Here is an 18,845-nt window from a genome sequence, read left to right on the forward strand (position 1 = left end):
ATGGCACAGCAAATGTTTCAGCTGGATCAGGAAAAACTGAGCTGTTCGATCTGTCTGGAGCTTCTGAAGGTGCCGGTGACTATTCCCTGTGGTCACAGCTACTGCATGAGCTGTATTAAAAACTACTGGGGTGAAGATGATCAGAAGAAAAAAAAGAAGAAGACCTCATGCAGCTGCCCACAGTGCAGAGAGAGCTTCACACAGAGGCCAGCACTGGTGAAAAACACCATGTTTGCAGAGTTAGTGGAGGACCTGAAGAAAATCGGACTTCGAGCTGCTCCACCCGATCACTCCTACGCCGCACCTGGAGACGTGGCCTGTGACTTCTGCACCGGGAGGAAGCTGAAAGCCTTCAAGTCCTGTCTGGTGTGTTTGGCCTCTTATTGCGAGCAGCACCTTCAGCCTCACTACGACGTGGCTCCACTGAAGAAACACAAGCTGGTCGAAGCATCCTCGAAACTTCTGGAGAACATCTGCCCTCGTCATAACGAGGTAATGAAGATTTTCTGCCGCACCGATCAGCAGTATATCTGTTATCTCTGCTCCATGGACGAACACAAAGGCCACGACACGGTCTCAGCTGTAGCAGAAAGCGCTGAGAAGCAGAAGGAGCTCGGGGCAAGTCGTCGAAAGATCCAACAACGACTTCAAGACATAAAGAAAGATGTGAAAGTGCTTCAACAGGAGGTGGAGGCCATCAATCTCTCTGCCGATAAAGCCGTAAGTAACAGTGAGAAGATCTTCGCCGACTTGATTCAACTCATTGAGAGAAGAAGGTCTGAGGTGGAGCAGCAGATCAGATCTCAACAGAAAACTGAAGTGAGTCGAGTCCAAGAGCTGAAGGAGAAGCTGCAGCAGGAGATCACTGAGCTGAGGAGGAAAGATGCCGGTCTGGCAAAGCTGTCGCACACAGAGGATCACTTCCACTTCCTAAACAACTTCCACTCTCTGTCACATCTGAGTGACGCAATAGATGTACTCAGCATCCAGCGACCACATTTCGAGGAAGTGACAGCAGCGTTGTCAGAGACCAGAGATAAACTTCAGGCTGCCTTCAATGAGAAGCAGACAAAGGTCTCTGGAGTTTATGAGCTGATGCAGCATCATGAACCCCGAACCAGAACTGATCTTTTGGCTTATGCTTGTTATGTCACACTGGATCCATTCACTGCAAATACATTTTTGTCACTGACTAATGGGAACAGAAAGGCAACACTGATGAGTGAGGAACAGGCGTTTTGGGTTCAACCTGAACCGTTCATTCAGTGGTTTCAGGTCCTGAGCACAGAGGGTCTGACGGGACGTTGTTACTGGGAGGTGGAGTGGAGTGGTCACGTTTTTATAGCAGTGGCCTACAAGAACATCAGCAGAGCTGGGACCAGGAACGAATGTGGGTTTGGATTGAATGACAGATCCTGGGCATTACACTGTCGCAATGGTGACTATCAGTTCGTACATAATGGTATTATTACTCCCATCTCAGGGCCGCTGTCCTCCAGAGTAGGCGTGTACCTGGATCACAGGGCAGGAACTCTGTCTTTCTACAGCGTCACAGAAATCACGACTCTGCTCCACAGAGTCCAGACCAGGTTCACTCAGCCTCTTCATCCTGGATTCTGGCTTCCCTCGTTTTCTCCTGGAGACACAGCTGAGTTGTGTCAGCTCAGGTAGACAGGAGTGTTTAGTGTGATTCATCCATGAGGCTGCGCAGTGGACTGTATGTTTGGTTTGTCTGCAGCAGTGTTGGGCAGTAACACGTTACTGTAATGGGATTACATTATTAGTAACGGAGTAATATAACGGGTTATAATTTCTAAAATAGTAATTAGATCATAGTTACAACCCCAGGTAACCCCAAGTCTGCTTGCCTTGTGTTTTTTTTTTTTTTGAGGGAATGGAGTAACTAATAACGCAACTCAGTGGTTCTCAAACTTTTTTACATCAAGGACACCTAAATCGACACAAATTAGACCACGGACCCCCACTGGACAAAAATTTGAAGTAAACACTAGAAATACACAAATATTTACATTGAGACTGAAGAACATTTGAGTTAATGTACGTTCAAGTTAGGGCCAATGGCGTGAATTTCTCAAATTTCTTTAAAAAAAATTCTAGAAAAAGTGGTAAAATTTCAACAAAAAATAATGATTTCTCAAAAGAAAGTTAAACACTTTCCAGAAAGAAGTGAAAAAATTTTGTCAAAAACATTTCTAGAAAAAAGTGATAAAAATTTCTCAAAAAAAAAAAGTTCTAGAAAAATTGGTAAAATTTCAAGAAAAAATTGGGGATCCACTTGAACCCTCTCAAGGACCCCTGGAAAAAAAAGTTAAAGAATTTCTAAAACAAAGTGGAAGGATTTCTCAAAAAAAGTTAAAAAAAATAAATAAATAAAAAATATGATCTCTCAAAAAAAGTTAGAAAAAGTGGTAAAATTTCTCAAAAAAAAAAAAGTTTAAAAGTTCTAGAAAAAAGTGGTACATTTTCAAGAAAAAGTTGGGGACCCCCATGAACCCTCCCAAGGACCCCTGGGGTTCCTTGGACGCCACTTTGAGAACCACTGATGTAACTAATTAAGTAGTGATCAATTTTTTAAATAAAGTAATCAGTAAGTAAGTAAGTAACCTTGGTAACACTTTATTTTAAGGGGTCCTTGTTCCTGTGTATCTACCTAATTAATTAGTGTAATTACCTATGTAACCGTATGTAATAACATGTACTTACATTGTAAATACATAGTGTATTTTGGTGTACTTACAGGTCCTTGTTACACTTGTAATAAGAAATGCCAAAGTGGCCTCTCTCTTTGCACAAGCATTTCTTATTACAAGTGTAACAAGGACCTGTAAGTACACTAAAATACACTATGTATTTACAATGTAAGTAAATTAAAAACAAAAACAAGCAAACAAACAAAAATATGTATATAAGAATATACTGATAATCAGAAGAGTGATGTGATTACTTTTAGAATAAGTAATCAGTAATTTAATTACTTAGCCCAACACTGGTCTGCAGTGATACAGATAGTGATGTTTTCTTTGTCTCGACAATAACAATGAAATTGTGAAATGAAGAAATAATTCATCTTATCATTTTTATTTCCCTTAAATATTTGTTGTTGTTGTTGAAATGTTATCATCAGTTGGGCTCAGCATGAATGTCCCAATGTCACATTAATCACCTGCCAGATGTTTGTATCATGAATATGACTTGTATGATTTGATGTTTGCACTGATGTTGTATGGACCACAGATTGTGCTGCCGCTGTGGTTGTGATGATGTTATCAAAATCACTTTACTTTCATTTATGGAGGAAAAAAAACACAATAATATAAAGTAAATTGTCCAAATTGTCAATAAATAAATTTATGGAATTAAGATTTTTCTATATTTACAAATATAATCTTTAAAATGTGTATGAAGTGTTGTTACTTGGTCACAATTTTAGGGAGCAGTTGTGAAATTTATTTGTACAACATAAAATTATTGACCAGTCACCATTTGAACAGCAAACAAACAAACAAACAAAAAAAACTTTTTGCTTTGATATGTTTCTTTTCTTATAAGATCATGGATCAAATATGAGTTCATGAGGACATTGATAATGGGAATTAAATAAACTCTGGAGGTGACAACTTATTTTAAAATTTTTGACAAAATCCAACTTTATAATGGGTGTGTATTGCGTCTAATGAGCAGAGCTTAGAGTGCGTGACATCATCGTTAGAGTGGGAGAGACCAAAAAAACATTCTGGAATTTTTCTGGCTAAACTGTCAGCACGGCCACAAATTAAACTCTAGACACATGATTTTCTCCACGTTCGTAGCCACACTTGTCTTGTCTCATGCGATGTGCTTAAAACAGCAGACAGACTTACAGAATTGTCTCGGTGAACCACTTTAAGCAGCTAGATCTGCTCCAGTGGCTCATTGACTTCAATACAAAAGTAGGAGATGATCTTTTAAGCAGAAATGACCCCCTTTTCTAACTCGTGACTTCAAGAAAAGTTTTTGCCAACGTTCAGGAAAAAACAAATGGATGGACACACACACACACACACACACACACACACACACACACACACACACACACACACACACACACACACACACACACACACACACACACACACACACACACAGCATGAGAGTGTATGTATTTAGGAAACCTGATCATTTACTGTAAATCTGTTGAATCTCAACTGTGTCATAATGAAAGCAAATTAATGTTTAAGTATTTGACTTGACATTTTCTCACCAGGGAGGTTGCTTGCGTGTTACTGTAAATACAGAACAACTGCAGTACCTGTATGATTTGTAAAGTAGTAGAAATGGAAGTGGTTACTTCCCACAGATCAATGAGCTGATTTAAGAATTTTTTATGAGAATTTTCACAAACACCAGCCAAGAGGTAAGTGTTGAAGAGTTGTAGCTGACAGAAATGCTGTGGTAATTCAGATAACCACTCTCTGCAAAGTTCCATACCTCGGAATGAACACATTGGTCCTATAACCTTGTTTGTCACAACAAACACAACAAATATTAAAGTATTTCTCACATACTGATAAAGAACCTTACATTAATTTAATCCATAGAAAAGGCTGGATTAATTAATTTTTTATCATTTGAGTTGGGACACAGATAGAAATCAAACATTCAAAGCAGCAACACAGAAGGAAGTTGAGTCACGCACGCTGTCATGTGGTCAAAGCCTTTCTTAGTTCTTAAGTAAAAAGTGTTTTCTTTCGATTCAAGCAGGACATACATCTCAGCAGGCACACGAAGGTAGGTTGCATCTGATAGATTACACTGTCTTTTCAGTCTTAAAATGATTTACAAGTATATTTTCAGAAATGTTCTGTATTTTCTCTATAATATTCTGGTCAACATGATGTGTTTATTTTACACATTATAATAGATTTTCTGGTCAACAGATATCACTGTCTTAGTCTTGCTACTGAAACGCTCAAGACCAGAGGTGGGTACAAAGATTTTACTCAAGTAAGAGTATAGTTACTTTAGAATAATGTTACTCAAGTAAAAGTAAAAAGTAGCCATTCAAACATTTACTTGAGTAAGTGAGAAAGTACTTTGTAAAAAAGCTACTCAAGTACTGAGTAACTGTACCTAACCTCTGATTTGTTCGTTTAATGATCAGTGCATGAGTGCAGGCCTAATCAAATACACAAAAATATAATAGCAATGCAATATAACAGCAATGGAAAAATTCAGATATTGCCCATATCATAGCACAGATCACGGATCTGTGCCAGATCCAATCCACATGTTTCAGCTTTACTAACTGTACTGGGCCCGTGACTAGCCAAAATCTGTTCCAGATCAGTAATTTGGATCTGTGTATCATGGTGCTCTATTACAAACTGTGGAGCTCTAACTCATCATTGTGCCTTGTACAGTAAAGAACAGTAAAGTAAATTGTCTTGTACAGTAAAGTAAATTGGCCATCTTTATATGTGCGCAGACTCGGCCATTAGTATGTGCTGATTTACAAGGCCATTCTTGAGATGATTCCATCTTATTTATCATCCCTTCTAATCTTGACTAACAGGGTTAGCTTTTAGATTCTCTGCTCCGAGTACATGGAACAGTTTGCAGTCAGAGCTCAAACTCCAAGGTCTGGTATCTCTGAATGTATTCAAGTCCATGATAAATTCCATCACATCCAGGCTTCAGGAGTGCAAATGTTTTACTTGAGTGCAAATGTTTGACTAATCTCATAAATTCTTTGAACTAATTTTGAAAATTCAATTGTTTTTGCAAAAGAGATTTTGGATCTCAATGGGACAAACCTGGTTAAATAAAGGTTATAATAATAAATCGGTATTGGCGTGGATCTGCACCAAATTGTGTTCAATGTCCGGCCCTGATCTGGCACAGTTACATTTTGCTGTATGGGTCACTTTGCTGACGGAGGGGTAAGTGTGAGCGAGTGAGTGAGCGCTGAAGAAGAAAGACAGAAATTGAGTGAGACAGACAGAAAGAAAGAGAGAAAGACAGAAAGAGAGACAGATAGAGACACAGAGAAAGAGAGACTTGACACACATGTTAAAAGCTGTATCCTATGTCAGTCTGATTTAGTGTGTGTGGGGCTGTGTTTATAATCATCTTAACGAGCGTCAGGCTCCACCAGCACCTGTTCTATTTATAGACGTTGATAACGAGCTGGCCCCTACAGCTGGCCACCTGCACAACACAGAGCAGGAGCAGAGCAGTGAGATTTGAGCTCGGTGCACCTCCTGGATGAAAGCTGATAAAAGAGAACAGTACCTCTTATCAGAAGGTGGTAAAGTCTAAATGGATCAGAAGACCTTCCTGAATTTTACATGTAAATCAAATGTTTGTAGGGCACATATTTTTCTTGAAATCGCGAGTTAGAAAAATTAGTCATTCCTGCTTTTCTCAAAAAATCAGCTCCTCCTTTTGTTATGGGAGTCAATGAGCCAGTGGTGTGGGTCTAGCTGCACAAAGAGGCTCAGTAATAAAATTCTGTAAGTCCGACTGCTGTTTTGAGCACATCACATGAGGTACAGTAAGTGTGGCTACAACGATGGAGAAAATCATGTGTGTAGAGTTTTATTTGTGGCCATGGTGACAGGTTAGAGAGGAAAATTACAGAATGTTTTTTGCCTCTCCTCCACTCCGATGATGATGTCACCACTCTAAGCTCTGCTTGTTGGGCGCAATACACACCCTTAACCCCCCCATAAAGTTGGATTTTGTCAAAAATTTGAATGATTTTAAAACTGCCAAAAATCATAAACAGTTTAAAATATTAAAAAGCTAAGCAATAGAGGAATACCTTAAAAATTTTGTCCACCGTTTAGAAGTTGAATGAAGTCTGTAGCAGAAAGTATGCTGAAGTTATAGTGGTTCAAAGAAGCACAAGGATTAAAGACTTTGAAGATTGTTTCAATTTATTTCCTATGGGATAAAAAAATTAGAAAAAGTTAAATAATTTAAGAAGTATAAATAGTTTTAAAGAGAAAAGTAACATCAATAATGTCCTGAAAAAGCTGTACATTTTGATGTATGAAGGACTAGTTAAAGGACAAAAACGAACGGAAGAAAAAAATGCTGAAACATTCACATTATTGTTATTCAGTTCGGCCATTAATAAAGAAAGATGGCCCACACAAGAACAATAGTGTGCATTCACACTAATAATAATGCAAAAAAACAACAACCAAAAAACAAGTTCATATTTGTTTTTAAACAACACAACATTCACTTTTTAACTTGGGAAGAACTTGGTTCAGAAATCAACCTTGGTGGAATAAACCCAATGTTTAATCGCAGCAGTGGTTTTATAATCTACATTAAATATGACTTGATCAGTGCCTCATTAAAAAGAGTGAGTTGTACTTCTGTTGAAATTCAATAGACACTGGAACCGAATGGCTACCAAAATGTAGAGATTGATTAGTTGATTGATAGATAGATTTTTATACGTATAGATGTGTTTATTGCCAGACAGATCTCTGCTTGTATTAAAGGGCAATTTGGGTGATTCATTGCAGATTCAAGGTTCCTGCATCAGATCAAACCGGAGCTGTTCAGAAGGAGCGAGACGACTGGGTGACGGCTGTCCACAGACTGTGTTCAGGCTGGAAGAGGAAGTCCAGGGATGAATTCTTATTAGAGAGCATAGCATGTAAGCATAGCCGAAGACGCAGAGACACCAATCCAGATCTGGAGTCAATCAGTGGATTTAGCGGCGGCTCCATCATTTATCCCTTTGCTGATTATTCAAAGCCTGAACCTGCACCTCGCAGCTGCAAGATGGTGGATACTCAAGTTACGGGACAAGACACGTTACCTCCTGTCCTGTCTCCAACTTCTCCCATATCCTCACCCACCTCACCCTCCTCCACTGTCCCAGGGCCTCCTCAGCCCCTGGACATCCCAGTAGCTCCAACCTTACCCTGTATACCCAAGACAAATTTGAGAAAAATACGCACTAAGGCTTTCCACTGGAACACGCTCAGCTCAGAAAAGGTAAGTTTTCAAACTTTTATTGATTACTGTAGAAGACTCTAAATTTGCATATTTTCACAGTTAAGTGTAAAACTTAACAAACGGTGTCCCTGGTGTGAATTACTCATACAATATTTAAATGTCGTCTTTTACTATTTTGGCAAACACACTGAAAGCTCAGTTTCTCTTCATCATTCCTCTATATTGCATCATTGTTGGGAATTAGTCTTTGTTTTGTCCGTCACTTCTTAATTCGACTACTTCCCCAGTGTCGCTGCTCCCTTTGTAATATTACGTAACATTGATTTCCCAGTAAAACGTAGTCACCTTGGCACTGAATTAATTTGTGTTTCTCGCCAGATTGCAGAATCATTTTGGGAAAAAGGATGTGCCAGGAGGATTGAAATTGACACGTCGCGCTTATACAAGCAATTTGCCGTTCAGGATGTGGTGTTTCGAGCGACGAAGCAGAGGGCCGTCAAAATCCTGCTCGACCCGAAGATCGCACACAACTTTAGTGAGTAGCTCAACAACAACAAGGGCTGTGGTGAAGTTGTTTTGTCCAATGCAACAGATGAATTTCAGCATTTTAGGATAAAGACCAGACTCTTCCACCGTGTTGTGATGAAACATTTAATTTTTTTATGATCAAATATGTATTGGTCATTTCCAAATGAATAGAGGCAGTGATACAATTGTTCAGCGTCCATCAGATCAGGGTTCATATTATGATACAACTGTTATTTGCCCCATCCCTAATCACCCCCAACCCATGTAGTGTATCTAAGACAGAGTAGACTGGGATAGATAGATAGATAGATAGATAGATAGATAGATAGATACAGGGGCGGAGTGGGGCACCAAAATCTACCGGGAAAATTCTGACCGCACCGGCCCACCATCGGCCCAACCCCCCCCCCCACACACACACACACACACACACCATTTACATATTTCTGTACCGCTCACCGCGCAAACAGAGCTATGTGTCATTCCATATGGCAAAATATATGAGTGCCAGAAGCAAAAAAAACAAAATGTGGGTGAAACAACTTAATTGGGGGTCTGGGGGTCCTCCCCCAGAAATTTTTTTGTAAAGGCTACACCATTTCCCATATTCTGGTGCATTTTAACCAATACATCCATGATTTTAACACATTGTTACTTTTATCTAGCTAAAAAAAAAAAGGAAAGAAAACAGAAATACATGTGAAAGAGCTGCAATTAGTGCCTCCCAAGCAGATTTAGCCCACTTAACACTGCTGACCATAACATTACATCCAGTCATGTTTACTCCTTTATTTCCCCTTCTCAACTACTCTACAAATGGATTTTACTGACAGCGCGCTGCAAACGCCACGGTTTCGTTTCGGGTCTTGTCCTACTCACCAACATGCTTCGGTGCCCATGGAGAAGACAGAGTAGGCTGCTGCTGTGATGTGAGAGGTTCCGGCTCGTAACGGTACCGCGGTCCGCGTACCGACGCGCACTGGCCCACTTACAGTAAAGCACGGACTTTGTTGTCTTGTTAAATTAATATAACTTATAGATAACGTAACACACGGGCAGGACTGATCAGGTTTGCTGGTTGGCTTCCGTGAGTCGTTCTGTTTTTAGCCGTAGCCGCTAGTTTAATGATAACTTTCACAGTGACAGGCTGACGCATTTCCCATGAGGCTTTGCACCATTCTACATTACTTTAAGAACAAACAAACTAATTAAATTGCTGGTTATTTTATATTTTGTGGTCATGGAGGTTTTGTAACATTGAAGTAAAAATAATTATATAAAGATAGGAGGCTAAACAAAAATCATTTAGTAGGCTGGATTGATGAGAGTCTGCTTCACTATCGCAACCATGAGTGAGAGGTAGAGAGACATGAAGGGGTATAAATAAAGGGTGGACTTTTAATGTAGTATGGAGGTAGAGCTTGGAGATTATCATGGGGACTTGTGACTATAGTTATTTTTAACTCATGATCACCACACGGCCACGCAGAGCAGCTTGCGGGCCGGCTCACTTGGGTTTATTGGCCGCCGGCCGACCGGGAAATCTCCCGGTCCTCCCGATGGCCACTCCGCCCCTGGATAGATAGATAGATAGATAGATAGGTAGATAGGTAGATAGATAGATAGATAGATAGATAGATAGATAGATAAAGGTTGTAGGATACAAGGAAAGTTTTCTCCTCAGTTTACAGCAGATCAGAGTGACTGACAGACCCGTGTTTCAGATCAAACACTCTATGTAAGTGATTGCTGTCAGAGGATATAACTATTTACGACTTATATTAACACAAGCATTCCGCTTACTTCTGCTTTAAGGAAGCTTTTGAGGATTTGCTTTTCTCTCTCTCACCTCAGATTTGAGAACCACTACTCATTAATCTCTGATTATTGATTTAGATTTAGATTTTAATAACAAACACAAGTTCTCAATGTTCAAAGTTAGCATGCTAAGTCGTTATCCGTAGCCCAGCTCACCACTTTCCATCACAACCTCTTGTCTTATAAAATACAACAATGACTGAAACTCTTCACCATGATTAAGTAAACCACTGTTGATGCCAACGTCGGCTATGCAGCATTAGTAGAGCTTAAAAACAAGATCTAGAAGAAGAATGACAACAGAACATCAACTTGTTTGTGTATGTTTGTGAAAACACCATGTGAAGATTTCTTCGGAAGGTTTTAAAACAACTTAGGCTAACTAGCACTTGAAGAAAAAGAGAAAGATGGATGTGATACTTCCAAAGAAAAGCTGCGCAGACTATATTTTGTAAAATTTACAATGTCTATTTTATATACATGTCGAAGACTCTTGACGAAGGCTCCTAATTCTCCTCTCAGCTCCTGAATTATGCAGAGACATTTTCTGTAAAAAATAGAAAAAAGAGAAAAGAAAGAAAGAAAAATCACATCAGCTTTGACTTAATTAAATGCAAATTTGTGCATTTCCCTTCGGCATTTGAGAGAGAGTAATTAAGCAAAGGACCCTTCACAATGCTTTTTGAGTCATTTCATCGCAGGATAAGAAGACTATCTGTCAAGAGGAACGCTTTCATGTACTATTGAGTGTGTTGACTTTTTTTAATCTATTGTTCTGCCAGACATTTTCCTCAAAAGGTTCCCCGTGCAGCCAGGAGAGCTGAAGGACAAACTGTTCGTCATTGAGGAAGAAGGAGGCCTGTCTGATGAGCACATCACCTTTCTGAAGAAGTATGTGGAAGAAGCACGGCGTAAAGAAATATGGTGTTTGTGACTGAATAAATAACATCAGAGTTTAAAAATGACAAACTTAACATTCATCTCCATTAACCACTGCTGGACTGGGGTGGTTTGATCAGATTTGATTGACAGTCCAACCACTCGTCGATCCGAACAACTGTCACCAGAGAGGAGCAGGAAATATCAATTAATGCCCAAAAACACAACTTACACTGGCAGGAAATGTAAAAAACCCCATCATCTCAGAACTGTTATTATTACCACATACAGGATTCAGTTTTGGATTCGATGAATTTTGGGCCGAACCTTATAGAACATCAACCAAACCCAAATCATCACTGTAAATTTAAAAAAAATAAAATAATTTTTTTTTTTTGGTCTTTTTCTTTCTTGTTTTTAATGAGAAAAAAATTACTAAACCCTGTCACCTGAATGACTTGAAAATTAAATGTTTGGTGATGTGTGTGGGCATTTGGTTCAAATGCATAGAGGTGAAAGTTATTGCCCATTGTTTTATACAGTTAAAACACACTGTGTGATGTTTTCTGCATATATAATGTGTCTACTGTACTGTATGTAGGAGTAGGATTCAGTATGGATTTGGTATTCTGCAGAACCCCAAAAAATAAGGATTCAGTACATCCCTAGTTATAATAATGATATAATATCTAAATATTATTGTTTGTGTTCATGTTGCAGGTACGCCCCCAGATTGGAAGACAAGAAAATGTACAAATCCCACAAAGGACCAGTGGCCGACCTTCACATTGTGGACCAGTACATGATGGAGGTACTGTACAGTTCCTCATATGTTAGAATCTAACTATAATTTCCTTTTTTGATTTGAATGCAACACCAAACGGTGTCCTTTTAACGAGCTTCACTCACGTGGGTGTTGTGGCGAGCTCCGTCACCATTCATCTGTTTATCACCTCCCAGCATGCCTGGCAGTGGTTGTCTGACCCGTCGGTGGTTGGGCTGCAGGATACAGCAGCAGATGAACAGCAGGATCAGCCCACAGCGGCTCTGACCATATATCCATATGTACAACGTCAATGTCAGGGCGGCATCTCATGTCTACGTCCTTGTGTTTCTGCAGCAGCACTGAGCTCATCAGCCCTGGATGCTGCTAAAGAGACAACGTTTAACAGGCCTCTTCGCTGCTGCTCCTGCTGCTGCTATTCACATACTGCACTTAATAAAAACCGCCGACTTTAGGAGACAGGAAGTGAAGCTGTAACATTTCATATCGTTGAAGCAGCTTGTAGTGAGTCATCCTGTCTGTCAGAGAAGTAGAGGATCTTTGATTCACACTTAAAGGTGAAGCTCTGGTCCTGGTACCAGCTCTGGTCCCAGTCCTGGTTCTGGTTCTGGTTCTAGTCATGATCCTGGTAATGGTTCTGGTTTCAGTTCTGGTTCTGGTTCTGTATCCGGTTCTGGTTCTGGTTCTGGTCATGGTACCGGTTCTGCTTCTGGTTCCGGCCATGGTTCTGGTTCTAGTTCTGGTTCTAGTTCTGGTTCTGCTACCGGTTCTGATTCTGGTTCCAGTTCCAATAATGTTCACAGTCCTGGTTCTGGGTCTGATGATTCGGTCTTTGTCCCAGTTCGGGTCCTTATCCTGGTTCCAGTTACAATTCTGGTTTTCATTCTTGTCCTGGGTTCTGCTTATGGTTCTGGTCCTTGTCCTGATCCCTTTCCAGTCCTGGGTCCAGTTTCATTTCCAGTTCTGGTGGTTGTAATAAGTCGTCTCGTCATAGAGAGGATCTTTGCCGGGGCTGAGGCTCAGGTGCAGATTGTTTTGTCCAGGTTTCCATGACTCCTGATCTGTTTCTCTCCTCATCATTAACCCTGTGACGTCTCCTTGTTCCTCCTCCTGCTCTGACTCTGACTCTGAGCACCGTGTCCTCGCTCCAGCAGCAGGACTCGGCTCTTCAAACCTGTCAGGGAGTTACAGGAAACTCTGGAGACGTCCAGGTCCAGGTCTGATGGTTCAGGAGTCATGAGTTAAAACCTCCCAGAGCATCTGCTCCTGTTCTCCTGTGACAGCTGAGGACTCAGATGTCAGAGGTCAGACTAGCAGAGACTAGAGACCAGCAGACCATGACTCCGCCCCCTTTAGGAGACCAGCAGACCGTGACCCCGCCCCCTTTAGGAGACCACCACCAGCAGCAGCAGGTCTTGAGTCTATTGACTCCAGTGGGAGAAGTGAACATGAGCTCAGATTATGGTCGATTCTTTCGCTCCAGAGTCACTGAAGTAAATATGGCAGGTTCTATTCTGGAGGTCGTTTGCATAACAGGATAGCACCACCTTAAGAGTAGAGAGAAAATATAGACTGCTCTGTTCATTTTCAAACATTCATTGATTGAAGTGTGGTGATGTCTAGAGCTCTGAGAGCCTCCAAAAAGCTGCAGGTAACTTCACTAGATCACTTTTTCCCCCGGGATGACGACGGAGGTTGACCTGCTGGTCCCGGCTGGCTAGGTACCAGATTCCAGAGACTTTTACTTTTAAATCATCACCGTCATCTCTGGACGTCTGTGGAGGAAACAATATGGGAGTAAAGAATTTGCAGCATTTAAAAACATCTCACTATATAAAGTGTTGCAGCAGTGACTTGTTCTCTATAAATGAGCCAGTCAAATGCTAATCATGCAGGCTATACTGTATCACACTGTGGCCTGTGCTGTGTCTCCAAACGGCTCCACTGCTCTTAGGTTTTGATGCTTCACATCTTCTTCTTTTTTCTACCCCCCTCTGATGCAGATGTGCAACATCCCCTACCTGAGCAAACAACTTGACCTGCTGCTGAGTCTGAGAAAGCTCCGCATCAGCATGAACAACCGGCAGTCCGTGAGTTTTCCCGATCACCTGCTGCTGCGGCGGTAAACGTTTTAATCAGATGCCATGTAAAGCCCTTTGAGACAAACGGTTTGTAAAAACAGGCTATACAAATAAAATTGCCTTGCCTTGCCTTTTAAGTCTGGCCCGTCTCCCACAAGCCCATCAGGCTAAAACCAACCACAGTCCCTTGATGATAAAACACGACCATGTAGATTTATTCCATAATGTCCAGATACGTTCAGAAAAGAACATCTGGGGGAAGAAGTGACATTAATACACAAACAAATTTTCCCCCTCCGGTTTGAGTTTTTATGTTTGAAGTGGCGTCTGAAGTCGTTTCTATTCTATTTGCAGGATGGTTAAGTGTCCTGGAAGTGAAAAAAAGCTTTGAGAGGCACTTTAAGACATCTCTCTCTTGATTTGACCGAGAGTGAAGTAATAGATTAATCTAAATCAAATCAAGTTCCCATTTTCCTGAAGGTGATGTAAAAAAAAATAATTAAAAAAAATAAAATAAGTTTTATCTTATAAGAATCTCGATGAAAATCCATGTTTTTCACGATTTCCCTTCATTCTGCAAAGTTCTGCACTCTCTAGTTTGTCTTAAATTAATACGTGAAGAAGAACACAAGGCTACAATATACATATCATAAGTCAGACTAATTGATAAGACTCTGATAGAGGATTATTGTTTATCAGCGCTGCAGCTCTGCAGGGTGTGAAGATATTGCAGACAGACACGAACACCTCCAAGCACCTGTTCTTGTTTTCTTTTATTTATTTATTTATTTGATTCTCTGCAGCTTGTGATTCTTTCAGCATCACTGCATCAGTCCTGTAATCTCTTGTCTTGCTGACTGTCTGCGAACCAACAGAAACAATGGATGAGGATGAATGATGATAGCACTGTAATCCATCGACGGCGACCGTAATTCTTCTTTGTCTAAAAAACTGCGAAGACAAACATGTTGTGGAGACGAGAAGTCGACAAGAAAGATTAGCAAATTTCATTAAGTTTCAATTTACTCCTGGTTGCTTTATCTTTCTGCTGTGGTTATATAAAAAAAATATTTAGTTTTATTATTTTCTTTTTTCTCGTATTGAGGTCGCAGCCGCCGCTGATGCTGAATGCTTTATATCCTTTGATTCTGGGGCGGTGTCTAGCTCAGTTGGTAGAGCACATGAGTACTCACTGTAACACCGGACTTAGCACTGCTGCTAAACTTCATCTGTAGTCCCCAAACAATACAAAGACAAAGCTCCATCCTCATTCCGCTTACCGTAAATTTTGTGAAGTTGTTAATGCAGGAGCCTGCAGTATATGCGCTCGGATTACTCAACAAAATCACATTGCTCTGTGCTCCCCCCCCCGCCCCCCCCCCTCCCTTTCTGTGTTTGTCTTGCAGCTGATTGACCAGAAGATCAGGATGTGCAAGCAGCTGAACAACTCCAGGTCATTTGTCTCCGTGCTGGAGTACCTCCTTGCCATCGGCAATTTCCTCAATGAGAACGCCGGGAAGGAAAAGGCCAAGGGATTCCAACTCTCCTCCTTAAGTAAAGTACGACTCTGCCGCCACCGCCGCCACCTAACCTTTGATTGAGTTGCAGCACCAGGCTAATAAGACTAGTCATTGATATACACAGCAGAGCTCCTGAGCATCTTCATTATCATTTTTATGTTGAGCCAGCGGATGGGGGGGGGGGGGGGGGTTGTTAAGGCGGGTGCATATATGAAAAAAAAACACCTAACCCTAAAAAAATTCTAACAAAAGGTTTCTCAGCTGTTTTTTATAGTATTAGATGTCCTTAATAACATACTAAAAGTTTACCAAAATTTGGCCACTAGAAAGGTGTTATTTTCAAGATGGCGTCCAAGATGGATAGGAAGCCTGAGGAGACACCACAGGTGAATAGGGTAAAATTTTTAACAAACAGATATCACCATGAAACTTCCCAAGTTTATCACTTACATTAAGACAAATATTTTTTGTATTACAAATTTTGTCAAATTGTATGTTTAAATATGTAAATTAGGCAATATCTCATTAAATATGCGCTAATTTGCATACATTTCCAGAACCGAAATCTGAACAATGGATAAAAGCCACTTTCAAAATTCTTGTTTTATTTTGTTGACATACTAGAGTCAGAAGTTTTTACAGAGGGGATTTTGGATATCTCTCTTTATCACTCTGTAAATGAGAAAATACTAGCAGCCCTAAAAATTCAAGTTGGTCGTGTTTTTAGGAGTAAAATGTTGTATAAGAGCCCGAAATCTCCACTTCAGCAGCACTTACAGACACCAAACCTTCCAGTTTGATCCCTTTCTATATTCTGAAGGTTTTTACAGAGGGGATTGTTGAAATATCATTCATAGCCTGATTTATACAACATTTTACTCCTAAAAACACGACCAACTTGAATTTTTAGGGCTGGTGACAGTATTTTCTCATTTACTATCTATAGTCTATAGTACTTTATTGATCCCTTTGGAGGTTACCCTCAGGGAAATTGAGGACAGAGTGATAAAGAGAGATATCCAAAATCCCCTCTGTAAAAACTTCTGACTCTAGTATGTCAACAAAATAAAACAAGAATTTTGAAAGTGGCTTTTATCCATTGTTCAGATTTCGGTTCTGGAAATGTATGCAAATTAGCGCATATTTAATGAGATTTACATATTTAAACATACAATTTGACAAAACTTGTAATACAAAAAATATTTGTCTTAATGTAAGTGATAAACTTGGGAAGTTTCATGGTGATATCTGTTAGTTAAAAATGTTACCCTATTCACCTCTGGTGTCTCCCCAGGCTTCATATCCATCTTGGACGCCATCTTGAAAATAACACCTTTCTAGTGGTCAAATTTTGGTAAACTTTTAGTATGTTATTAAGGACATCTAATACTATAAAAAACAACTGAGAAACCTTTTGTTAGAATTTGTTTAGGGTCAAGTCATATTTGCACCTGACTAGTAAGCAGCTGTTGAATGTAACAAATTAAGTAACTTTCAATCTTAGTTACTTTTAAAGTAACATTGTGGAGTTTTTCGGCCTTAAAATAATGTTTCCAGACTCATTGCAATGGTAGAAAAATGGTTAATAGGATGGCCTGAGCGGGGTCGCATCGGCTGAAACTGCACTATGTAACTTCCCTGCACGGGTACGAATCACCGCTATGAGAGCTTGAACATGGCTGATTGGCATTCTCAAGTCTATGGATATCTTTTTAATCCTTTTTCTGTTTTATAAAGTTGAACAACCTTCTCCCTCAGGACTTTTGACAGTTCTTTGCTTTCCCCATGGCTCAGAATCCAGCAAAGTCAGTGCAGCAATGGATGAAATGTGCAGAATCTCATTGACTTTTTATACACAGAGTCACAGACACTAATTACAATCAAGTTCCAGGCGTGGACAGTTTCCCTGAGTAGCCAATTAAACCAGTCTGTGTCAGTCTGTGTGTACAGTATTTTATCAGGGTATTTTCTCTTCTTCTTCTTCTCCTCCAGCTCACCGGGCTCCGTGGGACAGACAAGAAGTTCTCCTTGCTCCATGCCCTTGTGGAGCAGATCATGTTGCACGAACCACACTTGGCCTCTTTTACCCAAGAGCTGGCAGAATTTGAAACTGTCTCTGGTGGTATGTGCTGATCCAGATTTAATCAAAGTGAATAATAATTAAATAAAAGATTGTGGCTTTGTTGAGTTAAATGTGTGGTTTCATATAGTGTGTGTGTGTGTTTTGGACAGCTTCCATCACGGATCTGACCAAAGAGGTGAATGGTGAGTAGATCACATTTTACTACTAATGTACTGACTGAGATTTCTGGGTTTCTTGAGTTTTCTGTGAGGAAGTGTGACAGTAACATTTGCTCCATCTTCCTGTAATTGTAGTTCCAGTTTACTTGTTTGATTGTCCTGGGACCGTCCGGGGTCGATCCAATATATTGTCTATGTGTCGACTTACAGACAGGATCACTCAGGAGACGGCGTCCGATTTAAAGCAGCTATCCGCTTCAGCACTCAAATATGATGGATACAGTAGTAACCAAGGTGTGTGTGTGTGTGTGTGTGTGTGTGTGTGTCGCTTCAGACCTGACTAATGAACTACAGAAAATAATTAACAATGAAAAAAAATCCAACTACAGCTATGATGGAACTCAACCCCCAAACTTCTCCAAAGACCTGAAGGTGAGGCAGCAAACACTTTACTTTCTTTTTTTTTTTTTTTTATTTTATTTTTTTTTATTGGTGATAAAGTGATAGACAAGGTGACGTGAGGGACAAAAAACGTTATAAGCACATATAACCACATAGACAAACATACGAACAATTGACATAAGTACAGACAACAACAGGAAAAGACATGCCACGTTGATACCTGAATGTAGTGTTAGGTGTGTGTGTGTGTGTGCGTGTGTGTGCGTGGATGAGAGGTTAGTGGAGTGCTATTACTTATAAACAATATGGTATATAATACGGTGATAGTGACAGTAATAATAATAAAGAAAAGAAAATAAACAAATAATGATAATATTAGGGATAATGAATAGATAATAAGAGAAAGGAGCAATACATGTATATAATGATAAAGTAAGACTTTAAAAATAAAGGGGCAAAAATAAATAAATAAATAAATAAATAGAAGAAAAGAAAAAAAAAAAAAAATATATATATATATATATATATAGGCCCATATATATATATTATAATTTGTATTAAAAAAAATATAATAATAATAAAAAAATAATAATAATAAAAATAAAAAAAAGA

At 39.8% G+C, this 18,845-nt stretch overlaps 1 protein-coding gene across 1 annotated transcript in view; it reads left to right on the plus strand.

Annotated features, from left to right (window-relative positions):
• The window catches only part of LOC310987180 (E3 ubiquitin/ISG15 ligase TRIM25-like), a gene marked incomplete at both ends in the record, with an annotated part of 28,200 nt that continues 9,355 nt past the window's right edge, over positions 1-18,845 (plus strand). The window contains 9 exons of the mRNA XM_083973374.1: positions 1-1,390; positions 1,484-1,667; positions 7,542-8,019; positions 8,359-8,515; positions 11,109-11,217; positions 11,926-12,016; positions 13,141-13,206; positions 13,993-14,079; positions 15,477-15,629. Coding sequence (XP_083829500.1) covers positions 1-1,390; positions 1,484-1,667; positions 7,542-8,019; positions 8,359-8,515; positions 11,109-11,217; positions 11,926-12,016; positions 13,141-13,206; positions 13,993-14,079; positions 15,477-15,629 — 2,715 coding nt within the window. The remainder of the gene's footprint in view (positions 1,391-1,483; positions 1,668-7,541; positions 8,020-8,358; positions 8,516-11,108; positions 11,218-11,925; positions 12,017-13,140; positions 13,207-13,992; positions 14,080-15,476; positions 15,630-18,845) is intronic.

This window comes from Trachurus trachurus, assembly GCF_905171665.1.
Source record: "Trachurus trachurus genome assembly, chromosome: 1".
Taxonomy (NCBI): Eukaryota; Metazoa; Chordata; class Actinopteri; order Carangiformes; family Carangidae; genus Trachurus; species Trachurus trachurus.